At 43.3% G+C, this 21989-nt stretch overlaps 1 protein-coding gene across 8 annotated transcripts in view; it reads right to left on the bottom strand.

Annotated features, from left to right (window-relative positions):
* Positions 1 to 4960: 4960 nt before the first annotated feature.
* NRF1 (nuclear respiratory factor 1) overlaps positions 4961 to 21989 on the bottom strand; it is a 92500-nt gene continuing 75471 nt past the window's right edge. For all 8 annotated transcript variants that reach the window (XM_042467321.1, XM_042467320.1, XM_042467326.1 and 5 more), the window contains exon 11: positions 4961 to 6840. In XM_042467321.1, the coding sequence (XP_042323255.1) occupies positions 6677 to 6840 (164 nt within the window). In that variant the 3' untranslated portion in view covers positions 4961 to 6676. The remainder of the gene's footprint in view (positions 6841 to 21989) is intronic.

The raw sequence follows: 21989 nt of genomic DNA, 5'->3' as shown, positions 1-21989 counted from the left end.
TAACTTGTCGATGTATTTAATATGGATTTTTTTGGTCTGTTCCCTGCTCCTCTTTTAAACTGTTAGTACAGGTTGAGTCTCCCTTATCTGGAAAGCTGCAATATAAAAACCAAAACTTTTTTCACCTTTGCTATCTGATGGTTCCAGGTATACAAACTTTGTATCATGCACAAAATTATTTTAAAATATTGTAGTGTAATCATTGAAGTGTTGGACTACAACTCCAGAGATCAGGGCTTGATTCCCTGCTCAGCCATGGAAACCCATTGAGTGATCTTGGGCAAGTTGCACACTCTCAGCCTCAGAAAACCCCGTGATAGGCTCACCTTAGGGTTGCCGTAAGTCAGAAACAACTTGAAGGCACCCAACTACAACAACAGCCAAAGAAGTACCTCTAGACTATGTATCCAAGGTGCATCTGCAACAGAAATGAATTTTATGTTTAGACTCATGTTTCCAAGACATCTCATTTTGTACATCTGTGCAAATACAGATATGCCAAAATCCAAAAATATCTGAAATCCCAAACACTTCTGGTCCCAAGCATTTTGGATAAGGGAGATTCAACCTGTATTGATTTCACTTGTATGTCACCCTGAAGCCTTTTGATATAGAGTGGGATATAAATATTTAAATAAATAAATAAAACTGAAATATTTATAGGCAGCTTTTCCAAACTCAAAGAGGCAGAGGTCTTATTTGCTGGTTGTCTAGCATGAAGCAATGCAAGTACAGCCACGCCACAAGTGTAATCCATCCCTTGGAAGCATGGGCTCTGGAAGGGACTAGGAAGGTCCAATTTGTAATCTTCTTTTTGTCCTGGGTTTATTGGGTTAACCGTGCCCCTTAGCCTCCATGTAAAAGGCCAACTTTATGGGGTTGTTGTTGTGAGAGCAATGCCAATAAAGATCACTTTGTAAATGGCTGTTGTGTACATGTTTTGTTGAGTTTTGTCCTGTGACTGATTTTGGTGGGCATCAGGAAGGGAAATGGACGCTGAAAGACCTGTTGAGGCCTCTTGTTCAATGCCAGCCTAACAGCTGTAGCATGGTGCAGTGGTTTGAATGCTGAGAGTATGACGCTGGAGACCAGGGTTCAAATTCCGGCTTGGTCATGTAAACCCACTGGGTGACTTTGGGCAGGTCACACTCTCCCATCCTCTGAAGGTGGCAATGTCAAAACTCTCTCTGAAGAAACTTGCCAAGAAACCCCCATGATAGGATCACCTTTGGGTCACCATATGTCAGAAACAACTTGAAGGTACACAGCAGCAGCAGCAGCAGCAGCAGCAACAACACTACAGCAGTTTTCCCCAGCCTGGCACCCTCCTGGACTACAGTTCCCATCACCCCAGCCAGCCAGATTCTGGAAATTGTAGTCCAAAAAAGAAAAGTTGTTGTCCATTTCTGAGTGGTGGCTTGGCTTTGAAAAAAGCCGCACTTGTGTTGTTTTGGAATCTGAAAAAAAAATCTTCCTACAATCACAATCAATCATCACTTCAAGCAAACCGGGCAAGATTCCTTCCTCTGAGGGTCCTTCTTGATCTTTTCAGCGGTGGGGCCTCTGTTTCAAGGATGCCTTTGTGGAGATAAAAGACAGTGAGGCTTGTCACTCTCCAGACAGGTATCTGGCTCCCCTGGAGCACCTGCTCTCCCCACCGCAAGCCCTTGCCGCTCAATAGGATCACAGGCAGCCCCTTTAATCTGGGCTAATCATTTCTCAATTAGAAGGTCATGGACCTCCGGCTGGAGCCCTGCTTGCAGCTGCCACATTGGGAGTAATCCTCCCTTCCGCTCTGGCCCTCCCAACTCCAGCATTTGCATGCGTTGCAAGAAGAAAAGTCAGGGCAGGACAGGCACAGGCCAGAGGAAGAGCATGAAAAATGGCTTCAGAGATGGGGAGCAACCATAGCTCAGGGGGTAGGGCTGCCCAATCTCAGGGCCTGGCCCTGAGGCTCATTTTTATGGATCTTCTCCAGTTGGGTGGGAAACACGCAAATGTGGTGAAGTCTCCTTCTTTGGAGGTCTTTAAACAGAGGCTGGATGGCCATCTGTTGGGGTGCTTTGATTGTAAGCTCCTGCATGGCAGAAGGGGGTTGGACTGGATGCCCTTTGGGTCTCTTCCAACTCTATGATTCTATGATTCCAGCTTTGGGCAAAACTTTGTATGCAAAACTCCAGCTCTGTAGACAGATCTTGTAGCACCTTTGAGACTAACTGAAAGAAAGAAAAGTTGGCAGCAGGAGCTTTCCTAGACTTAAGTTTACTCCCTCAGATGCATTTGGTGAAGCAGAAAGCCAGAGACCTATATATGCCATTAGTGTGTGAGAATGTCCTGCTGCCAACTTCTTTCAGTGAGTTTCAAAGGTGCTACAAGATCTCTCTACATACTGATTCTACAGACTAATGCGGCTATATCTTTGATTTCTCCACCTTAGAACAGCAGCTTGCTACAATTTTCAAGGCTTAATTGATTGTTTTCTACAATTTTCAACAGCTCTCCAGGGGTGTCTATGGATTTACTTAGTTAGCTCCCTCCTTCCTTCCTTGTGGTGCCAGGGCTCACCTTCTGCTCTGCTCTGTATCCAGTCTCCATAAGTAATTGAGAAGGAATAAACTCCTCATTTTACCTTGATCTGGCTTGGAACTGCCTCCTCTGCATTAAGCAAAATAAACATGTGCTCATGGCATCAAGGAATAGAAATTTTCCACTGCCAGATTTAACATGGGGCATATGGTGCAAAACTATAAATGGTGCAGTTGAACCAGGTTCCACAGAAAATGGCTCCCATAATAAATGAAAAAATTACATACATACACATACATTAACAAAACTAATAATAAAATAGTAATAATAAAGGGTAATGGTATACAGTAAGTATAATATAAATATAATAATCATCTTGGGAATACAACAAAATTGGAATCTGGTAATTCGTTAACACCTGAAGACTTGTTTCCAACAACTACAGTATTCTTGAACTGCTTTTATGATTCTATGATTCTATATTCTGAATTACTATAGATATGGGGACACCAAAATCGATTAAATGCTTAGACCCTCTAAAGGTTTTAATCCAGCCCTGTCCCCTTGCTAAGATTTCTGTTTTAGTTTCCAAACCAGAAAATATGTTGTGAGTGTGTGAATGTGTGTGTATATGTTTGAATAAGCTGTATTCACCATAAGTCAGAAATAACTTGAAGGTACACAACAACATGGCCTGTAGTAAACTCCTACCACATATTACCTCCAAGGCAAAAAAGACCCCAGCCCCCTCAACTGTTCCTCTTGGGGTTTTGTTTCCAGACCTTTTGCTCTCCTCTGAAGGCCAGGGTTTCTTATCCAGAGTTCTTCAGAAGCTTGTTAGACCTTTTCCCCAAGTGGAGCTAATGTTCCTTATTTCCAGTGTAATACCACCTGTTTCTTTCAAATACAATAGACAGTGGTCTTGGGGAAAGAGGTGCCTGCAAATACAGGAAAACTGCCTCATATCATGCCATGCCCTTGGTCCATGTAGCCTGTAGTCCTGTCAGCTCTGACTGGCAGCTATGGCTCTGCAGCATTCCAAGCGGGACTCTGTCTCTAGTCCTACCTGGAAATCCCTGGAATTACTCTTTGGTGGTTTCCCATCTAAATGTCAGTCAGACCTAATCCTAACCTCCCAAATCAGAGCTGATCATATGAGTTCTGGGAGATGTGATGGTGGTGGGCAAGCAAGGACAGGTTTGGGTGCATGATGGGAGGCAGAACCAGAGGCAATAAGGAGGGAAACTAGACATAAAGATGGGACCACATCTCAAAAAAGTTACCTTTTTGGACTACAAGTCCCAAAATCCCCCCATATAACTTTCCTAAGATCTACAAGCCAATTGTGGCATCTAGTAACAGGTATATTACTCATGTAGGATTTAAACAAAATCAGCACTAGGAAGATTATGAAGCAGGGCTGGAGAAACAGAGACTTTGGGTGTCCAGTTGCAACAGTTTGACTGCAATAAATGACTCAATAAAGCCTTGAGCTGGGAAAGAATGGAATTCTGCTCTTTTTGTTTGTTGTGTACTTTGGCGTCATTTCCGACTTACAGCAACCCTAAGGCAAACCTATCATGGGTTTGTTCAGAGGGGGTTTGCTATTGCCATCCTCTGAGACTGAGATTGTGTGTCTTGCCCAAGGTTTACATGGCTGAGCTGGGATTCAAACCATGGTCTCCAGAGTCCTAGTCCAATACTCAAACCACTACAACACAATGGCTCTCAATTCTGCTCTACCCAGCCCTAAAGTAGGCATGTGTGCTGGCCTATAGCAGGCAAGGTAAGCAGCAGCGGCCTCCAGAATCCCTTATTAAAATGTATGAGAAGCAAAACAGACAGAAAAGAAGAGAGCAGATAAGGATGCCTCACCATCTACCCCAACATATTCAGAAAGCATAGTTCTATTCATTTGGCCACCAAAATGGAAATCATAAGTAAATCAGAGGCTGATTAAAGAAATAAAATCATTCTCAGATGCCTTTTTGGAAGAAACTTCCAAGTGGTCCCTTGTAAGTTTAAAATTCTTTTGTTTGCATATGGAAAGCTTCCCTGATCAGATTATTTCACTTCATATGTGCATAATGTCAGTTCTGAATAAAAAGCTTGCTGAAACATGTTGCTTTTCTTTCTTTTTCTTTTTGTTCAGAAACCTATTGCTATTATTTCCATGTTCTTTTTGCCTCTGGTACCAAATTATTTATTAAACAGGTAATGACCAGGAACACATCGATTTTGTTAAGTGAGGTATAACTGTATTTTCATGTGCATCTAGATAATCCTTGAAGACTGGAAATTTGCTTTATACACATTCAGGCACACACTCACTCTCTCATTCATACACTTTCAGAGTTCTGGATTCTACAAGACAAACCAAACCAATATTAAATTCTGCATTTTGTGACAGATTAGAAAGAAGATGACAGCAAGCTATGGACACATCTGTAACAATTTATTGAATGAGGCAATAAGACACAATGGGGAAAATAACAGGAATTTTCCATGCTCTGCTACAGGATCAAGGTGTTGGTGTTCGTGGTAGAAGTGAGAAGGGCTTCTCTTTGGGATTCAGGGCAGTAATTTCTCAGTCTATCAGAACGTTATTTCATTTGCCAAAAATAAAAGGGAACACTGACTTTAAGTCACACCTGACATCTTCACAATAACAATTTCTTTTAAAAATATATATTTAAAATTAAAGAAAGTAAATTAAAAATCTGGGCTTTGCTTCTGGGGAGAGCATTCCATTCCATCAGTCTAAGTCCACAGGAGAGAAAGTATATAAACAACTGTTGATATCTTCCATTAAAAAAAAAAGAAGCCAAGTAAATATACACATCTGAAGGGAGAAAAGAAAAGAAAGCTTGCCTTCACAGGCCAGGAAGGATGTGGAGCGGTCGGGGAAATGGCATTGCATGTAAAATAAAACAAGAACAAAATTAAATACTGAAATTACTCCATGAGAAAAGAAGCAGAGCTCATCGGTGCAGAAGCAACAGCTTTTCTGTGGGGAGTGGAGAGCCTGGGCTTCTCTAAGAGGCAAAAAGTAGAGACTGAAGATGCTTTCTGGCAGGGCTGCTCAGTTCGGTTGTAGAAGGAGAGGGAGAATGAAATAAGGATGCCTGATGTGGGCTGGAAATATTGGAAAAGAGCACTTCTGATGTTTGATGGACCAGGAAATGCCTGGAACTGAAGATTCCCAAAGGTCAGGACAACGCAAAGGGGAAAGATGTGGCTTATGGTTGTGAAGGCCACCATGTCAAGAAGAGCCTTGGTCAACACCTCAGCCACCCAACAGACAACCCGGGAAAGTGGCCAGCTAGGTTCATGGAAATATCATCACTACACCTCCCATCACTTCTCAGGGCTCACTTAAGCCTTCTGATTATTATTTTTTGTAACCCAAGGGAAAAAGTTTTAAAAATGCAGGCAAATACCAATTCAAGCAGAGAAGACAAAGAAGGGAAGACCTGGGGTCAAGTTTCAAGCACAGACTTAGAAAAGGAAGGAAGTGGAGTCAAATCTGATTCAACAGGTCTCTCAAGAACCACAGATCCCTTTCTCACAGGGACCCAGAGTCTATGGATCACCACAGACCACACTGTTTCTTCCAGGAGATTTTTACACTTTTAACGCCTCTTCAAGAAAAAAAAAATCATTTTCCAAATGGTCTCTCTTGTTAAAAAAAATTATGTCCATGTTAAAATGACACCTAATTCTTGCCATGAGGAGGACAGCAGAGCAGACTGGCTCTGTGCGCCTCTGCAGGAATGGGGTCATGAATGTCTATGGGAATACCCATTTCAGACCCCTAGGAAGGGAGGGAAATCCATCTTTTCCCCCACATCTCGCCCAGACTATAATCAAGAGTGGTCCATGCAAGGTGGGAGAGGAAAGCTTGGCTTTGCCTGCCCCAGGTGGGGTTCCTTACATCTGCCGGATCAGAGGGGTACTAGAAAGGTGCCAGTCTTCACCCTTTTGCTCTCTCTATTCCCCCCTGTACTGTTAACAAAACTTTTTTTGCCGCTTCCAAAGCTGTGAGACTCAAAATGCCATCTGATCGTGTCTCCAGAGAGGCGTAGAAAAAAAATCTCTGCAGGTGAGAGAGAAGAAGAAGCAGCTGTATCACGCTCCTGCCACATTGCCCTCACTGCTCCAGTGTTACTACTTCCACTGCCTGGCCATCCATGGTGACGGTGCTGTCCGTTATCCTGGCGGCCACCGGAGCCATGGCCACCTGGACAGGGCCATTCCCTTGGGCGAGGCTGGTGACCACGGTCTGGTACATGCTCACTGGGATCTGGACGAGGCCTGGGGAGACAAAAGAGAAGGAAGAGGGTCAGTCAGGATGGAGGCTGGCAGGGGAGGCTCTTCTTTGTTTTTGGATAAGAAAAGCTGAGACAAGAAGGGTCCAGTCCTCTGGACTAATTTTTAAAAATCTGCTTGAATTATATCCCGCCTTTCTCTTGTTTTGAGACCCAAGGCAACCTACAATAAATTAAGCCAAGGGAACACTAAAACCTATTTAATATAAATTTAAAAAAAATTAAACAATTTTGTTAGAACTTGAAACCATTTAAAAACACAGTAAAACACAGTAAAAAGGGATAACACACTCTGTTAAAACACCCATGCACATGCCATTAAAAGATCCTCCTGCCACAAAAAAAGAAAAACAAACAAACTGAAAGCTAGCCTAAATAAAAAGGTATTTGCTTACTGGTGGAAAAAAAGCAGAAAGGGAGGCTAACCAGGCTTCCTGTGGAAGGGAGTTCCACAGCTAAAAAGGAGAACAATGGCTAACCCAGGCATGGAGAAAGTGGAGCCCCCAGGGTTCTTTTTGTGGCCTTGGGACGTCCCAAAATGTTTTTGCCCCAAATGTTCCCTACAGGGCAATTTATGGCTGTTTTAGGCAAAGAAGGGGCTTTTTTTTCCCAACAGAAAGGAACCTAAAGTTAACTTCTGGATCGTTTCCCAATGGGAAAAAAAGGCATGGTAGAGGAAGGAATACCCCCTATGAGGCATTTGGGAGCAAAAGAATATCAAATTTTGGGGTGTGGGTGACAGAAGGGTGCAGCTCTCCAAGGAGGAAGGAGACAATCTGGCTCCCCAACCCATCACATCCTGCCAAGCCCTCTGTGGAATGCTTTTGGCCCACAAATATTTTTTTGACAGCCCCCAACAGCTTCCCAGACTCTAAAACCTTCTGTGTTATGCTTCAATTTTTACCCCCAAATATCAACAAAATGGCAGAACCCTAAAGCAGGAGTCACAACCAGTAGTAGTCTCTGGTTGTGATGAATCAGCTGAAAACTTGTTGGAAATCCATATAAGATTTCCAACAAGCATCAGAGGTAGAATTTGGTCCCTATTTCAGTGTCCTTTCCAGGTTGATTCTCTTTCTCTATCAAAACACCTTCAGATTAAGACCATAAATATTGTAATTCAGATATGATAATAAGCTTTGTTTTAACTTGTTGCTGAAAGAAACCAATGTTAGTGCTAGTCAGACTTCCGAGACGAGGGCATCCTCAAAGTGCTCTCCCATTTCCTTCCAGTTTGCAGTCCCTCCAATGGTGGGACACACAATCCCCTGTGCAAAGGCATCTACAGGTAAGGGTGAACAAAGAAAGCTTTCAAACCTTCTCATTAGTTAATCCCCAGAGGAAATTCTCTCCTGGTGGTAAATATAGGTGCCTGGAAGATCCTAAATGAGAACAAAATTCTCTGACTTGTGGTCACTCTCTCCTACCCAAAACAGCAAGAACATCTTGACAGCTGTAACACAGTGTGTCAGTTTTGCCCAGGGAAAATGCCCTGCGAATGGACAGGCAAGGAAGTCTTGGCACATAGGAAGAGGGCTGGTGGTGAACACATATGTGTGTAGGTCAGTGGTTCCCAACCTTCCCAATGCCGCGGCCCTTCAATACAGTTCCTCATGTTGTGGTGACCCAAACCCATGAAATTATTTTCGTTTCTACTTCATAACTGTAATTAAATAGGTGTTTTCCAATGGTCTTAGGCGACCCCCATGAAAGGGTCATTCAACCCCCAAAGGGGTCCCGACCTAGATGCACATTTATTCACGTTGTAGTTATTTCAGTTAAGATAGGGAAGAACTAATCTATCAAGGACAATTACATGAAGTTAAGATTGTAATGTTTTAATGTTTTGTTTAATATGTGTTCAATGTATCTATGTTTGTCCTTTAAGATGTTTGTTCTTTTTTAAACCATTAAATAAAATTTTAAAAAAAGACATAAAGGACTATTTCAGGCACAGGGCCAACCTAGTTCTCGCACACCTTGGTTGGCTAAAACATTGATTTAATGATACACAACACCCATCAAATCCAGAAACTGCTATGCCAAAAGCAGGAATATACAGCTGTGCCTCCATATCCACAGATTCTTTATCCATGGATTCAAATATCCATGCCTTGAAAATCTTCCAAAAACATATAAAATTCCCAAAAGCAAGCCTTGATTTTGCTGTTTTATACAAGGGACACCATATTACTATGCTACTATATATAATGGGACTTGAACATCCACGGATTTTGATATCCACAGGGGGTCCTGGAACCAAATGGCAGTGGGATACCAAGGGCCCACTATCCATTAGCTATAGTACTTAAGTGGGATTGAAGTGCTATAATTCTGTAGTTTGAAACCTGAAGTGAGTGCAAGGAACAATATAGTTTTGAAAGCTGGCAGATGGAGCTAGCGTGTTTTCTGCTGCTCCAAAGATCAGCACACAAGCAATGGATTCAAACGCCAAGAAGAAGAAAAAAAGGATTCCATCTAATCATTAAAAAGAACTTCCTGACAGTAAGAGTGGTTCAAGAGTGGAACAGTCTGCTTCAGAGGGTAGTGGACTCCCCATCCTTGCAAGTCTCTCAAATGTGCTTTAATTGTGATCTCCTGCATTATTATTATTATTATTATTATTATTAATTTCTAAAGCGCTGTAATTATACACAGCGCTGTACAAAATCAGTAAAATTAAGGAATATATAAAAGCCTGCCCGAGGCGTACACTCTAAAAGTAATAACAATTAGATAGAGGAATAGATAAAATTAGAATGTAGGAAAGAAAAGACAAATTAAAAAACATCAGATATAAAAGCAAATCACATCAAACGGTATCAGACAGCCAGATGACAATCACAAATTCCCTGAGAACGCTTCCCTAAACAATATGGTTTTCAGCTCAGCCTTAAAACTGGTTAGGGAAGTGATGAGCTGTGCATGCAGAGGAAGAAGGTTCCAGGAATGAGGGGCAGCAAGAGAGAAGGGATGTATCTGGGATGGGGCAGAGAAGATCCTGGGTTGGGAGAGGAGACTTTGGCTACTAGAGCGGAGAGTGCGAGTAGAGATGTAGGGAGAGAAGATCAGTTAAATAAAGAGGGGCCAGCCCATGAATAGCAGGGGGTTGTACTAAATGGCCTACAGATTCCCTTTCAACTCTATAGTTCTACAATACAGGCAAGAAAACTGTCCTGTGGATGGATCCTGCAGGAATCAAAGCCTTTCACTTGGTTCCAACTGTTCCCTCAAAGAAAACAGATTACCATGACACCTGACTTAACAAGACTACATGTGAAAGGGATCTAGAAGTCCTAGTAGACCACAAATTGAACATGAGTCAACAGTGCAATGCAGCAGCAAAATAAGACAATGCGACTGTAGGCTGCATCAATAGAAGTATAGTGTCTAGACTGAGGGAAGTAGAATCATAGAATAATAGAGTTGGAAGAGACCGCAAGGGCCATCCAGTCCAACCCCCTTCCATGCAGGAAATCCAAATCAAAGCATCCCTGACAGATGGCCATCCAGCCTCTGTTTAAAGACCTCCAAGGAGGGAGATTCCACTACACTCCGAGGAAGGAGTGTGTTCCAGTGTCCGACAGCCCTTACTGTCAGGAAGTTCTTCCTAATGTTGAGGTGGAATCTTTTTTCCTGGAGCTTGCATCCATTGTTCCAGGCCCTAGTCTCTGGGGCAGCAGAAAACAAGCTTGCTCTCTCCTCAAAATGACATCCCTTCAAATATTAGGGAGCTGGGGATATTTAGCCTGGAGAAGAGAAGGTTAAGAGGGGGAAATGATAGCCCTGTTTAAGTATTTGAAGAGATGTCATATTGAGGATGGAGCAAGTTTGTTTTCTGTTGCTCCAGAGAATAGGACCCGGAACAATAGATGGAAGCTACAGGAAAAGAGATTCCACCTCAACATTAGGAAGAGCTTCCTGACAGTAAAAGCTGTTCGACAGTGGAACACATTCCCTCTGAGAGTAGTGGGGTCTCTTTCTTTGGAAGTTTTTAGACAGAGGCTGGACGGCCATCTGTTGGGGATGCTTTGATTGAGAGTTCCTGCATGGCAGAATGGAGTTGTACTGGATGGCCCTTGGGGTCTCTTCCAACTCTATGGCCTATTACAGACTGCCAAAATAAAGCTGCTTCGGGTCTGTTTGGAGGTATACTATTTAAATGATGCATGGGTCCTAAGAGTCCGGAGGTCGCACCAAAGCCACACTCCATTCTTAAACACTGGAGTGCAGCTTTGGTGCAGCTTCCCGATTCTTGGGATGCATGCATCATTTAAACAGCATACCTCCAAAGAGACCCGAAGCAGCTTTATTTTGGCAGTCTGTAACAGGCCTATGATTCTACTCTATTTGTTGTTGTATGCCTTCAAGATGTTTCTGACTTATGGAGACTCTAAGGCAACCCTATCCTGGGGTCTTCTTGGCAAAATTGGCTCAGAAGAGGTTTGCCATTGCCTTCTCTTGAGGCTGAGAGAGTGTGACTTGCACAAGGTCACCAAGTGGGTTTCATGGCTGAACTGGAAACTGAACCCTGGCCTCCAGAGTCCTAGTCCAACACTCAAACCACTATGCCACACTGGGTCCTAGGTTACCCTAGTAGATGAGCCCTAACATCAGGTGCAGGAGAAAATCCTCTGCATGTTAGTGTGTGTGTTTATTTAACCTGATCTCTCCAGGCACCCGATTTATAATCTATTTTATTTATTTCCTGCTTGAGCCATTCATCTTCTTTTCAATAAAAAATGACTCATATATCCAGAGTAAACACTGGCTTGCCCATACCATCTTGTCTTTGCCATTTACTTTTGTATTGCCCACCTGTGCCTGAAAAGAAACGCTCCTGTCGGTTCACTCTCTCTGACACACACACACAAATACACAAGCACACCTTCTGTTCTATAGCTCATTCTCTGGGATGAATAAGCCAACTTAGTAAGGCGGATATGTCAGTACCAACTATCTTTTACTTGTTCTTATTCACTGCCTAGAAGGCAAGGTTCAGTCTGTAACCAAGTCCCTGGAGAGAGAAATGTTGATGAACTCCCTCAAGCAGCAAAGGCCATGTTCAAGCACTGGATGTGAGGGAGAAGGGGGAAATTTGGAGCTGATTTTATTTTAGCATGAGCATTTTCAAATTGTAGTTTCCTTCTTCAGACAGAGTGATGGAAGACAGTATTAAGCAACAGATATCAAAAAGGATTAAAAAGTAAAAGAAGAAGAAGCGTAGAGTATAAAATGGGATGGGTAATGGCAGAGGGCTTGGGATACAATTTTCTGGCTCTCAGACCTCCGAGGCATATATGCAGAAGGCCAAAAGTAGCAAAAACATTCAGACAAATAAACAACCCAAAACAAAAACCCAAAAGGGATTGCAAATTCTCTTGGTTTGGAAAAATATGGTTTTTGTCCCAAAGCTACTAAGAGAGCTTGCTACCTATTTATAAAAGGCAAATTACAATTTTTTGCTATACTTCCATTGACAGGAACAGGTTTTTTAATTAATAAACAACAACAACAAATATTTTTATTCTGCCTTTCCAATAGAATCGAGGCGGCTTTCAGAACTGAAACGTTTTAAGGAAATGACATTTAAAAAGATGCCGTATTTTTTCAACTGGCCATTTAGTTTTAAAAATGCTTTTTATCCATTTTAAATGTATGTTTGAAACTGTTTTGATATTGTTAATATTATAATTCTATTTCAAAGTTGACCTTATGTATGTATTTTTAATTCAGCTGTAATCATTTTCATTTATAAGTTGCCTTGAGTGCCCCATTTCAGGAAAAAGCAGGTGACAATAATAAGCTAATAATAACTTCTGGAAGTTTCCAGAAAAGGCAATTCACCTTTCTTTGCCAAAAAAAGGCTGGTCTGAGGACTCTGGGGGAACCTGTTGTGTGCCCTCAAGTTGTTTCTGGCTTATGGTGAACCTAAGGTGAACCTATCATGGGGTTTTCATGAGAAGAGTTGTTCAGAGGTTTGTCATTGCATTTCCCTGAGGCTGAGAGCATGTGACTTGCCCAAGGTCATCCAGTGGATTTCATGGTTGAGCTGAGAATCAAACCCTGATCTTCAGAATCGAAGTACAGCACTCAAACCATTATGCCACACTGGCTCTCAAAACAGAGCCTTGGAGGGGGGGGGGTCACATATGGTCTCCGGGTCACTCACTGCTCACTCATAGTATAAAATATCTTTTGCAAAAATCTAGCCTGCCAAAAAGAAGCCCTGAGTCAAGTTCTGGAAGAGGAGATGGCAGAAGGCAAACTCGGGAAGGGGCCACCTCACCAAGGGACTCTCAAACCTGGACAGGCCCTCCATTGCTTGAAGGTCAACCCCACCGAAGAGCAACAACAGGAGGTGGCCAAATGCGCCTGGGTGTCCTTGCGTCACTCTGCTGTGCAGACAGGAAAGCTTAAGCCTTAAGTACTCTGACCCGCTGGTCTGAGGCAGCTCCAGTTTTGGCAGCCGTGGGCTGTGCCCAGCTTGCTCTTTCTTGGGTGAACTCAGAGCTCTTGTCACATCGCCCTGTCTGGGCAGAGGAGGAGGAGAAGGGAAAGGAAAAAAAGCCCTCCTTGCTCAAGAAAAGAGGGAGAAGCCCACCCCAGGAAGACAGAGGCAAGCCATGATTTCACTGCAGTACCATCCATCAGCCAACACAGCTGAGTCCTCATCCAGGAAAATATTGATAATCTTTCAAGCCTAACTAGGAAACAGGTTGGAGAACCTGTTTTTTCATAGGATGGCAAAGGACAGTTGTGGGGACAAAAGAACTTGACTGGGACCATACAACTGTGTGAGGGAGAGGATATCTCTCTCTCCCAGTGCCAAATTCAGACATATAATTGTTATTTTGCCCTTACAAAGTTGGTATTTTTTCTGTTAGGAAGCACAGATACAGATCTTTTTAGGAGAATCCTACCTGGTCACAAATTCCCCTCCTTCCTTTACATTGATTCAGTTAGCTACTTCCTGCAGCCAGCTAGCCGTAGTTTGCCACTACTTTTGAATCAGCAAACTCTGGTTTGTGTCTGACCTCCAACCACATTTCCCATCAAATCACAATTGTCAAATAACTATGGTTACAAACTCTGTCCCAGCTGTCCTCTCTACCAGATATGCATGAACAAAAGTATCATCACTATATTTCAAATGAAGAAAATTAATTCACAGTACTCTTTAAAAATTAATTTTTTGTCACTTTAAAGTCATAAATTTATTCCAGAGTAGGCCTGTAAAATTTGCTGAGGTTCTGAATTCTCACCCGCCACCCAAATACAGACCAGAGCTTGGGAAAACTCCTGGGGGGGGGGGTGTGGATTACAACTCCCAGAATCCTCAAGCCAGGGTGGTTTCTTCTGACCCAAGAAACGGCAACCTATTGGACCAGCACAGGAGCAATTAAAAAACGAGTGGACAAAATGTGGTCTTCCAGCTCTTCTTCTATCAGTTCCAGATGGCATTACCAAGGCTGAGGAATGCTGGGAGCTGCAGACCATCACTGTCTGGAGGTCCACAGATGTACAACCCAAGTTAAAAGCAGCAAGGCTGTTTATCTAGGGATATAAGCCTTAGGTTTAAGCAAAGTGATACTCTAAAAATGTATCTACTGAGCATCAACAATACAGTGGGACTCTAAGGAATAACATAATATTTTAAAAGACTCCTGCCTCAAGTAGCTTACACTCTAAATTTTGTTAGTGGCAGAACTGGAGAGCCATAGAGAAGGTGGTTACACAAACTGTGATGTTTCTGCTTTGGGCAATCTGCAGTTTTCAAGATCAGTGACTGAGCGATATTTCTGAGGTCACACAGTACTACTGTCATGTTGCTTTTGCATACATTGAACAAATGTGGCAGGAAAACACAACAGCTCCAACAGAACTCACCAAAAGGCACTCATAAGTTACAAGCCTGAACTCTCTCTAGAAAGGGAGAAAAGCAGGTAGGATGAGAGCAAGGTAGAAAAATAAAAAAGCAGAGAAGATTGAAGTCAAGACGCCATATATAGGTCTGTCCCTGGCTTCCACTTCACCAAATGCATCTGAGGAAGTAGACTTTAGTCTAGGAAAGCTCATGCTGCCAACTTCTTTCTTTCCGTTTGTCTCAAAGATGCTACAAGATCTTTCGAACAGCCAGCCAACCTGGCTTCACCTCGCTTGGAGCATGAAAGCTAAAAGCTGGGAACTGTCCATGCAAAATGGGAGGGGGGGAGAGAGAGAGACTGGCACATCCACAGGCGCACATGTCCTTCTCTGCACAGGGATTAGGCCAAATCTCCTCAAAGGAGGCAGCATTGAGAAGCCAGAGGAGGGCTGGGAAGGGCTGGGGGCAAAGGAGGGGAGGTCGGGTCCGGCAGTCTGATGGGCTTGCGAGTAGAGCTGGCCGCCCTTGGGAGGGACACCATTAAAGCCTCAGAGATACGGTAATCAGGCCTGGGATTGTCACCGAGCTGCATCTGCCTCTCTGATTAGCCTTAATCTAGCTGGCACATGTTAATCTAAAGCCTGGGATTTCGGACCCTTTCAATGGTATTAAAGAGAAAATCCCCTTGCTCACAATTTGGGGAGGGACAGGTTGGAGGGGGTGCTTGGAGAGATGAATACTTCCTGGCATTCCAGGGGCAACCATCATCTCCTGGCGAGGAGCACCTCATATGCAGGAAACGAAAGGGAGCCATATCAGGCGTTGGGAGACTTCTCTTTGGTAACAAGCTGGCTGGTACTTTACTCATTGAGGACCAGTGCTGGGGGAATGCTTCTCGCTGGTTTTGGAACAGGTTTGCTGGCAGACTGCTTCTGATCAGAATTTAAAATGCTGGTAGAGTCCAAATAGAAAAAAATACTTAATTCCCAACTTGGTCATGAAGCTCACAGAGACTCTATGCTTGTCACTACTTCTTAGTTTAAACAACCTCACCAGGTTGTTGTAAGAGTGGGGTAATAAAAGGAAACTGTTCTGAATTCTTTGGACAGAAACACATCATCATCATCATCATCATCAGTGAGACAAAACTGGGACTCAGAGCAGCTTACAATATTTTAAAAAACGGTACAACTAAGAACATATAAAAGTGATACTTTAAAATAGAATTAAATTATTACAATATTAAAACAGATTGCATGTTAAAAGAATAAAATAAAGTTAAAAAAAATAAAAGTGTTTAAAAGACTTTAAAACAATACAACACCCCAGCCCATTAAACTCACATTAAATTCCTACCGCATCAACAAGTGGCTTCCTTCTGAAGCAATGAATTATTTCCAGTTCATACTGTTGACACTTGTTGGATAAGATCAAAGGCCAAACCAAAAAATTAGACCTTTTTATTTAAACAGGCATTTACAGCAGTCCCTTGGTATCTGCTGAGGTTTGGTTCTAGGACTTCCACTGGATACCAAAATCCATGGCTGCTCAAGTCCTATTACAGTCATGCGGCTTTGATATTTGTGGATTTGATTATTCACGGATTTCATTAATATGTTCTCTCTAGGACTGTCTAGGTCCTCCAGTGCAACTCTGTGGTCAACTTTAACTAAAAGTTGCATTGAAAGACCATTTGTAGCTACTCCAGTGCCATTCTATGGTCAGTGTATGTTGGACATTGACCACAGAGTTGCACTGGAGGACCTAGAGATTCCTAGAGAGGTGTCCTCTCAGGTAAAAACAGTGTTTTGTTATTTGAGGTTTTTCCATATTCATGGGGGTCTTGTTCCCCTACCCTAGCGAATATGGAGGGACAACTGTATATGCAATGGCATAGTAAAATGGTGTCCCTTATATAAAATGGCAAAAGCAAGGTTCACTTTTGGGAATATTTAAAATATATACATTTTCAGGCTGTGGATGGTTGAATCCATGGATACAGAAGACCAACTGCAATGATTAAGTAGTTGTGGGGAGCCCTTTTTATGGTGTTTTTTTTTTTGCTGCATATTTACTTTGTGTTTTTTAAGCAGTGACTGTACACTTTTAAAAATGTTATTGTGTTTAATATGCTAAAGTTGTTTAATTGTGTTAAAATATGCTAAAGTTGTTTAACTTTATATTATTAGGTTCTAAGCTTTACCTTGTGTTAGCTTTGTTGCAAGCCTTTTTTGGGTCCCATGCTGGGAGGAAGACAGGGTATAAATAAAATAAACAATTAATAGTGAGCCAATATAGTGCAGTGGTTTGAGTGGTGGACTAGGACTCTGGGAGATCAAGGTTCAAATTCTTGCTCAGCCATGGAAACTCACTGGAAGACCTTGGGCAAGTGATACCCTCAGCATCAGAGGAAGGCAATGGCAAACCTCGCTCTGAAGAAATCTGGCCAAGAAAACTCTAAGAGAAGCAGCATGGTGTTGCGGTTTGATTCTTGCACTAGAACTCTAGAAGTCCAGGGCTCAAATAATCTCTTGACCATGGAAACCCATTTGGTGACTTTGGGCAAGTCACCCTCTCTGTGCCTCAGAAGGTGATGGAAAACGCATTCTGAACAAATCTTGCCAATGACTTGAAGGCACACAACACATGCAACACACAATCCACAACACACAATCTTCCCGCACTCTCAGTGGTTCAAGGAGTGGCCTTCTCCCATTTGTGTCCAACAGCATTTTGTCTTGAAAGTGACAGCCATTATGACTAGCAGCCATAAATAGCCTTATCCTCCAGGAATCTGTCTAAAGTCCTTTAAAAATCATCTACCTGGGTATCAAGTACACTCTTTTAGTTGGAAAAGGAACATGCTAGGAATACTTCTCACCAAAGAGAAAGAGAAAGAAGGGAGGGAGGGAGGGAAATATTAGGTGTCATTCTAGGATCTTGCAGGCTAAATCAGATATGGATGTAGGGTAGCAGTTTGAGGGTCTGGAGAAAGCAGTCTGCCCCACTTCATCTTCATACTTTGTCCTTATGTGGCCTGGTGACCTCTCTCTCAACCCCCCTCCGTATTCCTGACCAAGGCACTCCAGGGGGTTTCAGTCACGCACTCCCACTGCCTGTGGTCATCTTGGATTATCCATCACGGCATTACTGGGCTACCCCCTGGAGCTTTGTAGACCCACCAGGGATAATAGGAGAATGTTATACCTTGCTGTGAATTCCTGTTCTTGAAGAAGATAGGAAGGTTGTTCCTATCATTCCAGTTAATCCCTTTCAGGAGCCTGGAGGCTGGGCTAGATTGACTCTTCCTTGTGTGAGGTCTCCATCGGCATTACTAAGACCAGACTGGAAAAGCTGCTAGACCCTACCTGTATCTACAAAGGGATAGAAGGACTGTATTTGAGGAGACCCCACACATTTCTGTTGTCCAAAGAGCCAATTCCAATGCCATATGAGATAGAGGTTTGCTTCCTTACATACATCCAGCGTATCATGAAGGTGAAATAAATTAGGGCAGTAAAAACCAAGAGCAGTAAAATTAGAATTGTCCAAGTCCTTGTATTCTCTATCACCATGTATGGGGTGAGAGAGCTGGACAGTGAAGAAAGCGGATAAAAAGAAAATCAATTCAGTTGAGATGTGGTGTTGGAGAACAGTGCTGGGGATTCTGTGGATGGTCAAAAAGACAAACAAATGGGTCCTTGAACAGCCTGAAATCTCCCTGGAAGCCAAGATAACACAACTGAGGCTGTTGTACTTTGGCCACATCATGAGAAGGCAGGACTCACTTGAAAAAAAAAGTAATGCTGGGAAAAATAGAAGGTAATAGAACAAGAAGAAGACTACATGCTAGATGGATTGACTCTTGTTAGGGAGGCCATAGGTATGAATTTGCAGGACTTGAGCAGAGCAGTGGAGGACAGGGGGCTTGGAGATGCCTCCGCCATAGGACTGCCATGAGTGGAGGTTGACTTGAGGACAACTAACAAAAAACAAAATCAAGAGAGAAAGCTACCTCTTATGACCAACACAGATTTTTCCCCAAGGAAAAAGCAACATTAGTCTGTCCCAGCACAAAAAAAGAAATATGTGTGTTGAGGGAACAGGGGGAGCCTCGGAAGAAGGAACCTAACAGTATCTTTTGAACTCTTCCAAGGAAGGATATGTTGTGCTGTGGGTGGACCTTGAACCTTGTAGAATTTTTTTTGGGGGGGGGGGAGTTCATTTAGATTATGTTTTAAATTTTAATTTTCTAGTGTTTATTTTAATAGTTTAATTTTTTTGTTTTGGTTTTAACGTGTTTTATATTGTGAGCCGCCTTGGGTCCCTTTTTGGGAGAAAGGCGGGACAGAAATAAAATAAAATAAAATAAAATAAAATAAAATAAATAAATAAATAAATATGAATACAGTATATGCACATGGGATTATGTTGAAAGTGCCAACTGCTTCCACAGGGGAGGTTGTGCCTGTGTAAGCCACTAAGAGAATCCTGCCTTTATGTTAAATGAGCTTTCATAGACTTGAGCCTCCTGGAGCCTAGTGTCTAGCTCAAGGGAAGTAATAGTGCCACTCTATTCGGCTTTCGTCAAGCCTCACCTAAAATACTGGTCCAGTTCCAGGCACCACAAGTCAAGAGGTATGTGGACAAGCTGGAGCTTGTCCAGAGGAGGGTCACCAAAACGGTGAAGGGTCTGGAAACCCCCCAAGGCCTATGAGGAGAGTTAGTGAGCTGGGTATTTTTAATCTGGAGAAGAGACGGTTAAGAGGTGATATGATAGCCCTGTTTAAATATCTGAAGGGGTGTCATATTAAGGATGGCACAAGCTTATTTTCTGCTGCTCCAGAGAATAGGACCAGGAACAATGGATGCAAGCTCCGGGAAAAGAGATTCCACCTCAACATTAGGAGGAACTACCTGACAGTAAGAGCTGTTCGACAGTGGAACACACTCAGAGTGTGGTGGAGTCTGCTTCTTTGGAGGTCTTTAAACAGAGGCTGGATGGCCATCTGTTGGGAGTGCTCTGATTGTGAGTTCCTGCATGGCAGGAGGTTGGACTGGATGGCCCTTGTGATCTATTCCAACTGTATGATTCCTCAGGGGCAAGCAGAAAAATAGTAGGAGCTCCCTTCCTACTTTTTAAACCTTCGTCTAAAACATAAGAGGCCACACCAAGAACAACATGGGTGCTTGTAGCTAAGGCCCAGGTGACCAGTGTCACGTACAATCGTTGAGGTTGATAGGCACAGTGGCCTCAGTGTAGCGTTGGCTGCCCCGTGGCCTCTTGTTCTCTTTCCAGAATCTGTAGTGTGATGGTTCTGTACATTTGTGTGGTGGAAATAGGCCGATTCCTCCTCGAAGCTCCCTGCGCAGCTGTTTACTGGCTGTGGATTACCGCAGTCACATGATCCGCTTTCCAGTAAGGCCAAGCTGTCCCTGGGACTGAGAAGGTCAGTGGGGCTTGGGGGAGAAAGGCAGGAGGGCAGGCACTACCCTTCACGGTGCACCAGGGGGCACGGTTTGCAGCCAAAAGGGGCTACAGCACTGCTGATCAATTCCTGGCACCTCCTATGAGATGGAGGCATGCCACCGCTGGTGGAATCACATCTTTCACTGGCCATCTGATCACAAAAGACTTGCAAATTCCATCAGCCTCTCTAGATCTGTCTACCCTGCTCATTTCCTGAGATGTAGAGGGGGAGCATATATGGGGATCCCTTGTGGAGAAATGAGGTTATACGCACAAATGCAATGCACGCGCATGTGGTGCGTGCCAACTGCTCTAAGTAATCTGTGTTGGGCCTTTTTCAAATCCCATCGGAGGGTGGCCAGGGCAGAAAATGCCGAGGCCATTTCAGGCAGTGTTAAACAGCATTGCCACCGGCAGGGAGCAAACTGGGACATCTGCCTTTGATGTCATTTGGAACGGGCACATATATAACATCAAGGCTTGTATTTAAAGTGATTGCATGATAAAATGTTTACATTTCAGTGTGGACTAAAGGGCCTAAGGATCTAGATGAAAGCCTGATCACTCAGGAGTGGAGAGGCTCAGTAAAGGAGGTGGCTATTGCCACGTGGCAGAAATAAAGAATTCTGACACCACTTCAACTCTCATAGCTCTGTCCTGTGGAATCCTGGGACTTGTAGTCTGGTGAGGTAGGGATTCAGCCTGGTATGTCAGAGAGCTCTGCTCGGAAGCAATGATGTTAGGAACTGGAAGAGACCACAAAGGCCATCCAATCCAACCCCTGCCATGTAGGAACTCACAATCAAAGAACTTTCAACAGATGATCATCCAGCCACTGCTTTAAAATCTCCAAAAACTGAGACTCCACCACTATTTGAGGGAGTGTCTTCCACTGTTGAACAGCTCTTACTGTCGGGAAGTTCTTCCTAATGCTTAAGTGGAATCTCTTTTCCTGTAGCTTGCATCCATTGTTCTATGTTCTGTTCTCTGGAGTAGCAGAAAACATGCTTGCTCCGTCACAGAATCATAGAGCTGGAAGAGACCACAAGGGCCACCTAGTTCAACCCTCTGCCATGCAGGAATATACTGTACAAGCAAAGCAATCAAAGGAAGGAGAGAAGCCCATGGTCCCACTGTTGCCGGAGGTCAGCCATCAGACCCACCATACCTCCCTGAAGTGGGTGGAGGGCCTGAGCAGGTGTCAACCCCCCCCCCCCCCCGGTGTCTTCTGGTGCAATCTGAACCCCCAATACTCCCCTAGTGATGCTCCTGAGCACACACAACACTGGGGAATCTTTTTAGGCTACAATTTGAAGTAATGAAGAACTAAATATCACTGAACAGGCTAGGGTTGCACAGCTGATCAGGAAGGTCAGCATTTCACTAACCCAGAGCTTCTCAACCAGGGTTCCCTAGGGGTCCTCAAGAAGTCTCTAGGGTTTCCATGAGAGAATGAGATTGAAAACAAAAATACACTTTTTTTGAGCTGTAGATATAATCTGTTTTCATGAAGGAATTCCCTGAGAGCTGAAAATTATTTCAAGAGTACCTCCAAGTTAAAAAGGTTGAGAAAGGCTGATACAGTATAACCAATTCAAGGACTGTAGCTAAGGTGAGGCCAGTGTAATGTAGTGGTCTGAGTGTTGGACTAGGACTCTAGGCGACCAGGGTTCAAATCCCAACTTGGGCATGGAAACCCACTGGGTGACCTTAGGCAAATCACACACTCTCAGTCTCAGAAGGTGGCAATGAGAAACCCACTCGGAAGAAACTTCCCAAGAAAACTCTATGATAGGTT

This window comes from Sceloporus undulatus, chromosome 5 (assembly GCF_019175285.1).
Source record: "Sceloporus undulatus isolate JIND9_A2432 ecotype Alabama chromosome 5, SceUnd_v1.1, whole genome shotgun sequence".
NCBI classification, from domain to species: Eukaryota; Metazoa; Chordata; class Lepidosauria; order Squamata; family Phrynosomatidae; genus Sceloporus; species Sceloporus undulatus.
This window is presented reverse-complemented; position numbering and strand designations above follow the sequence as displayed.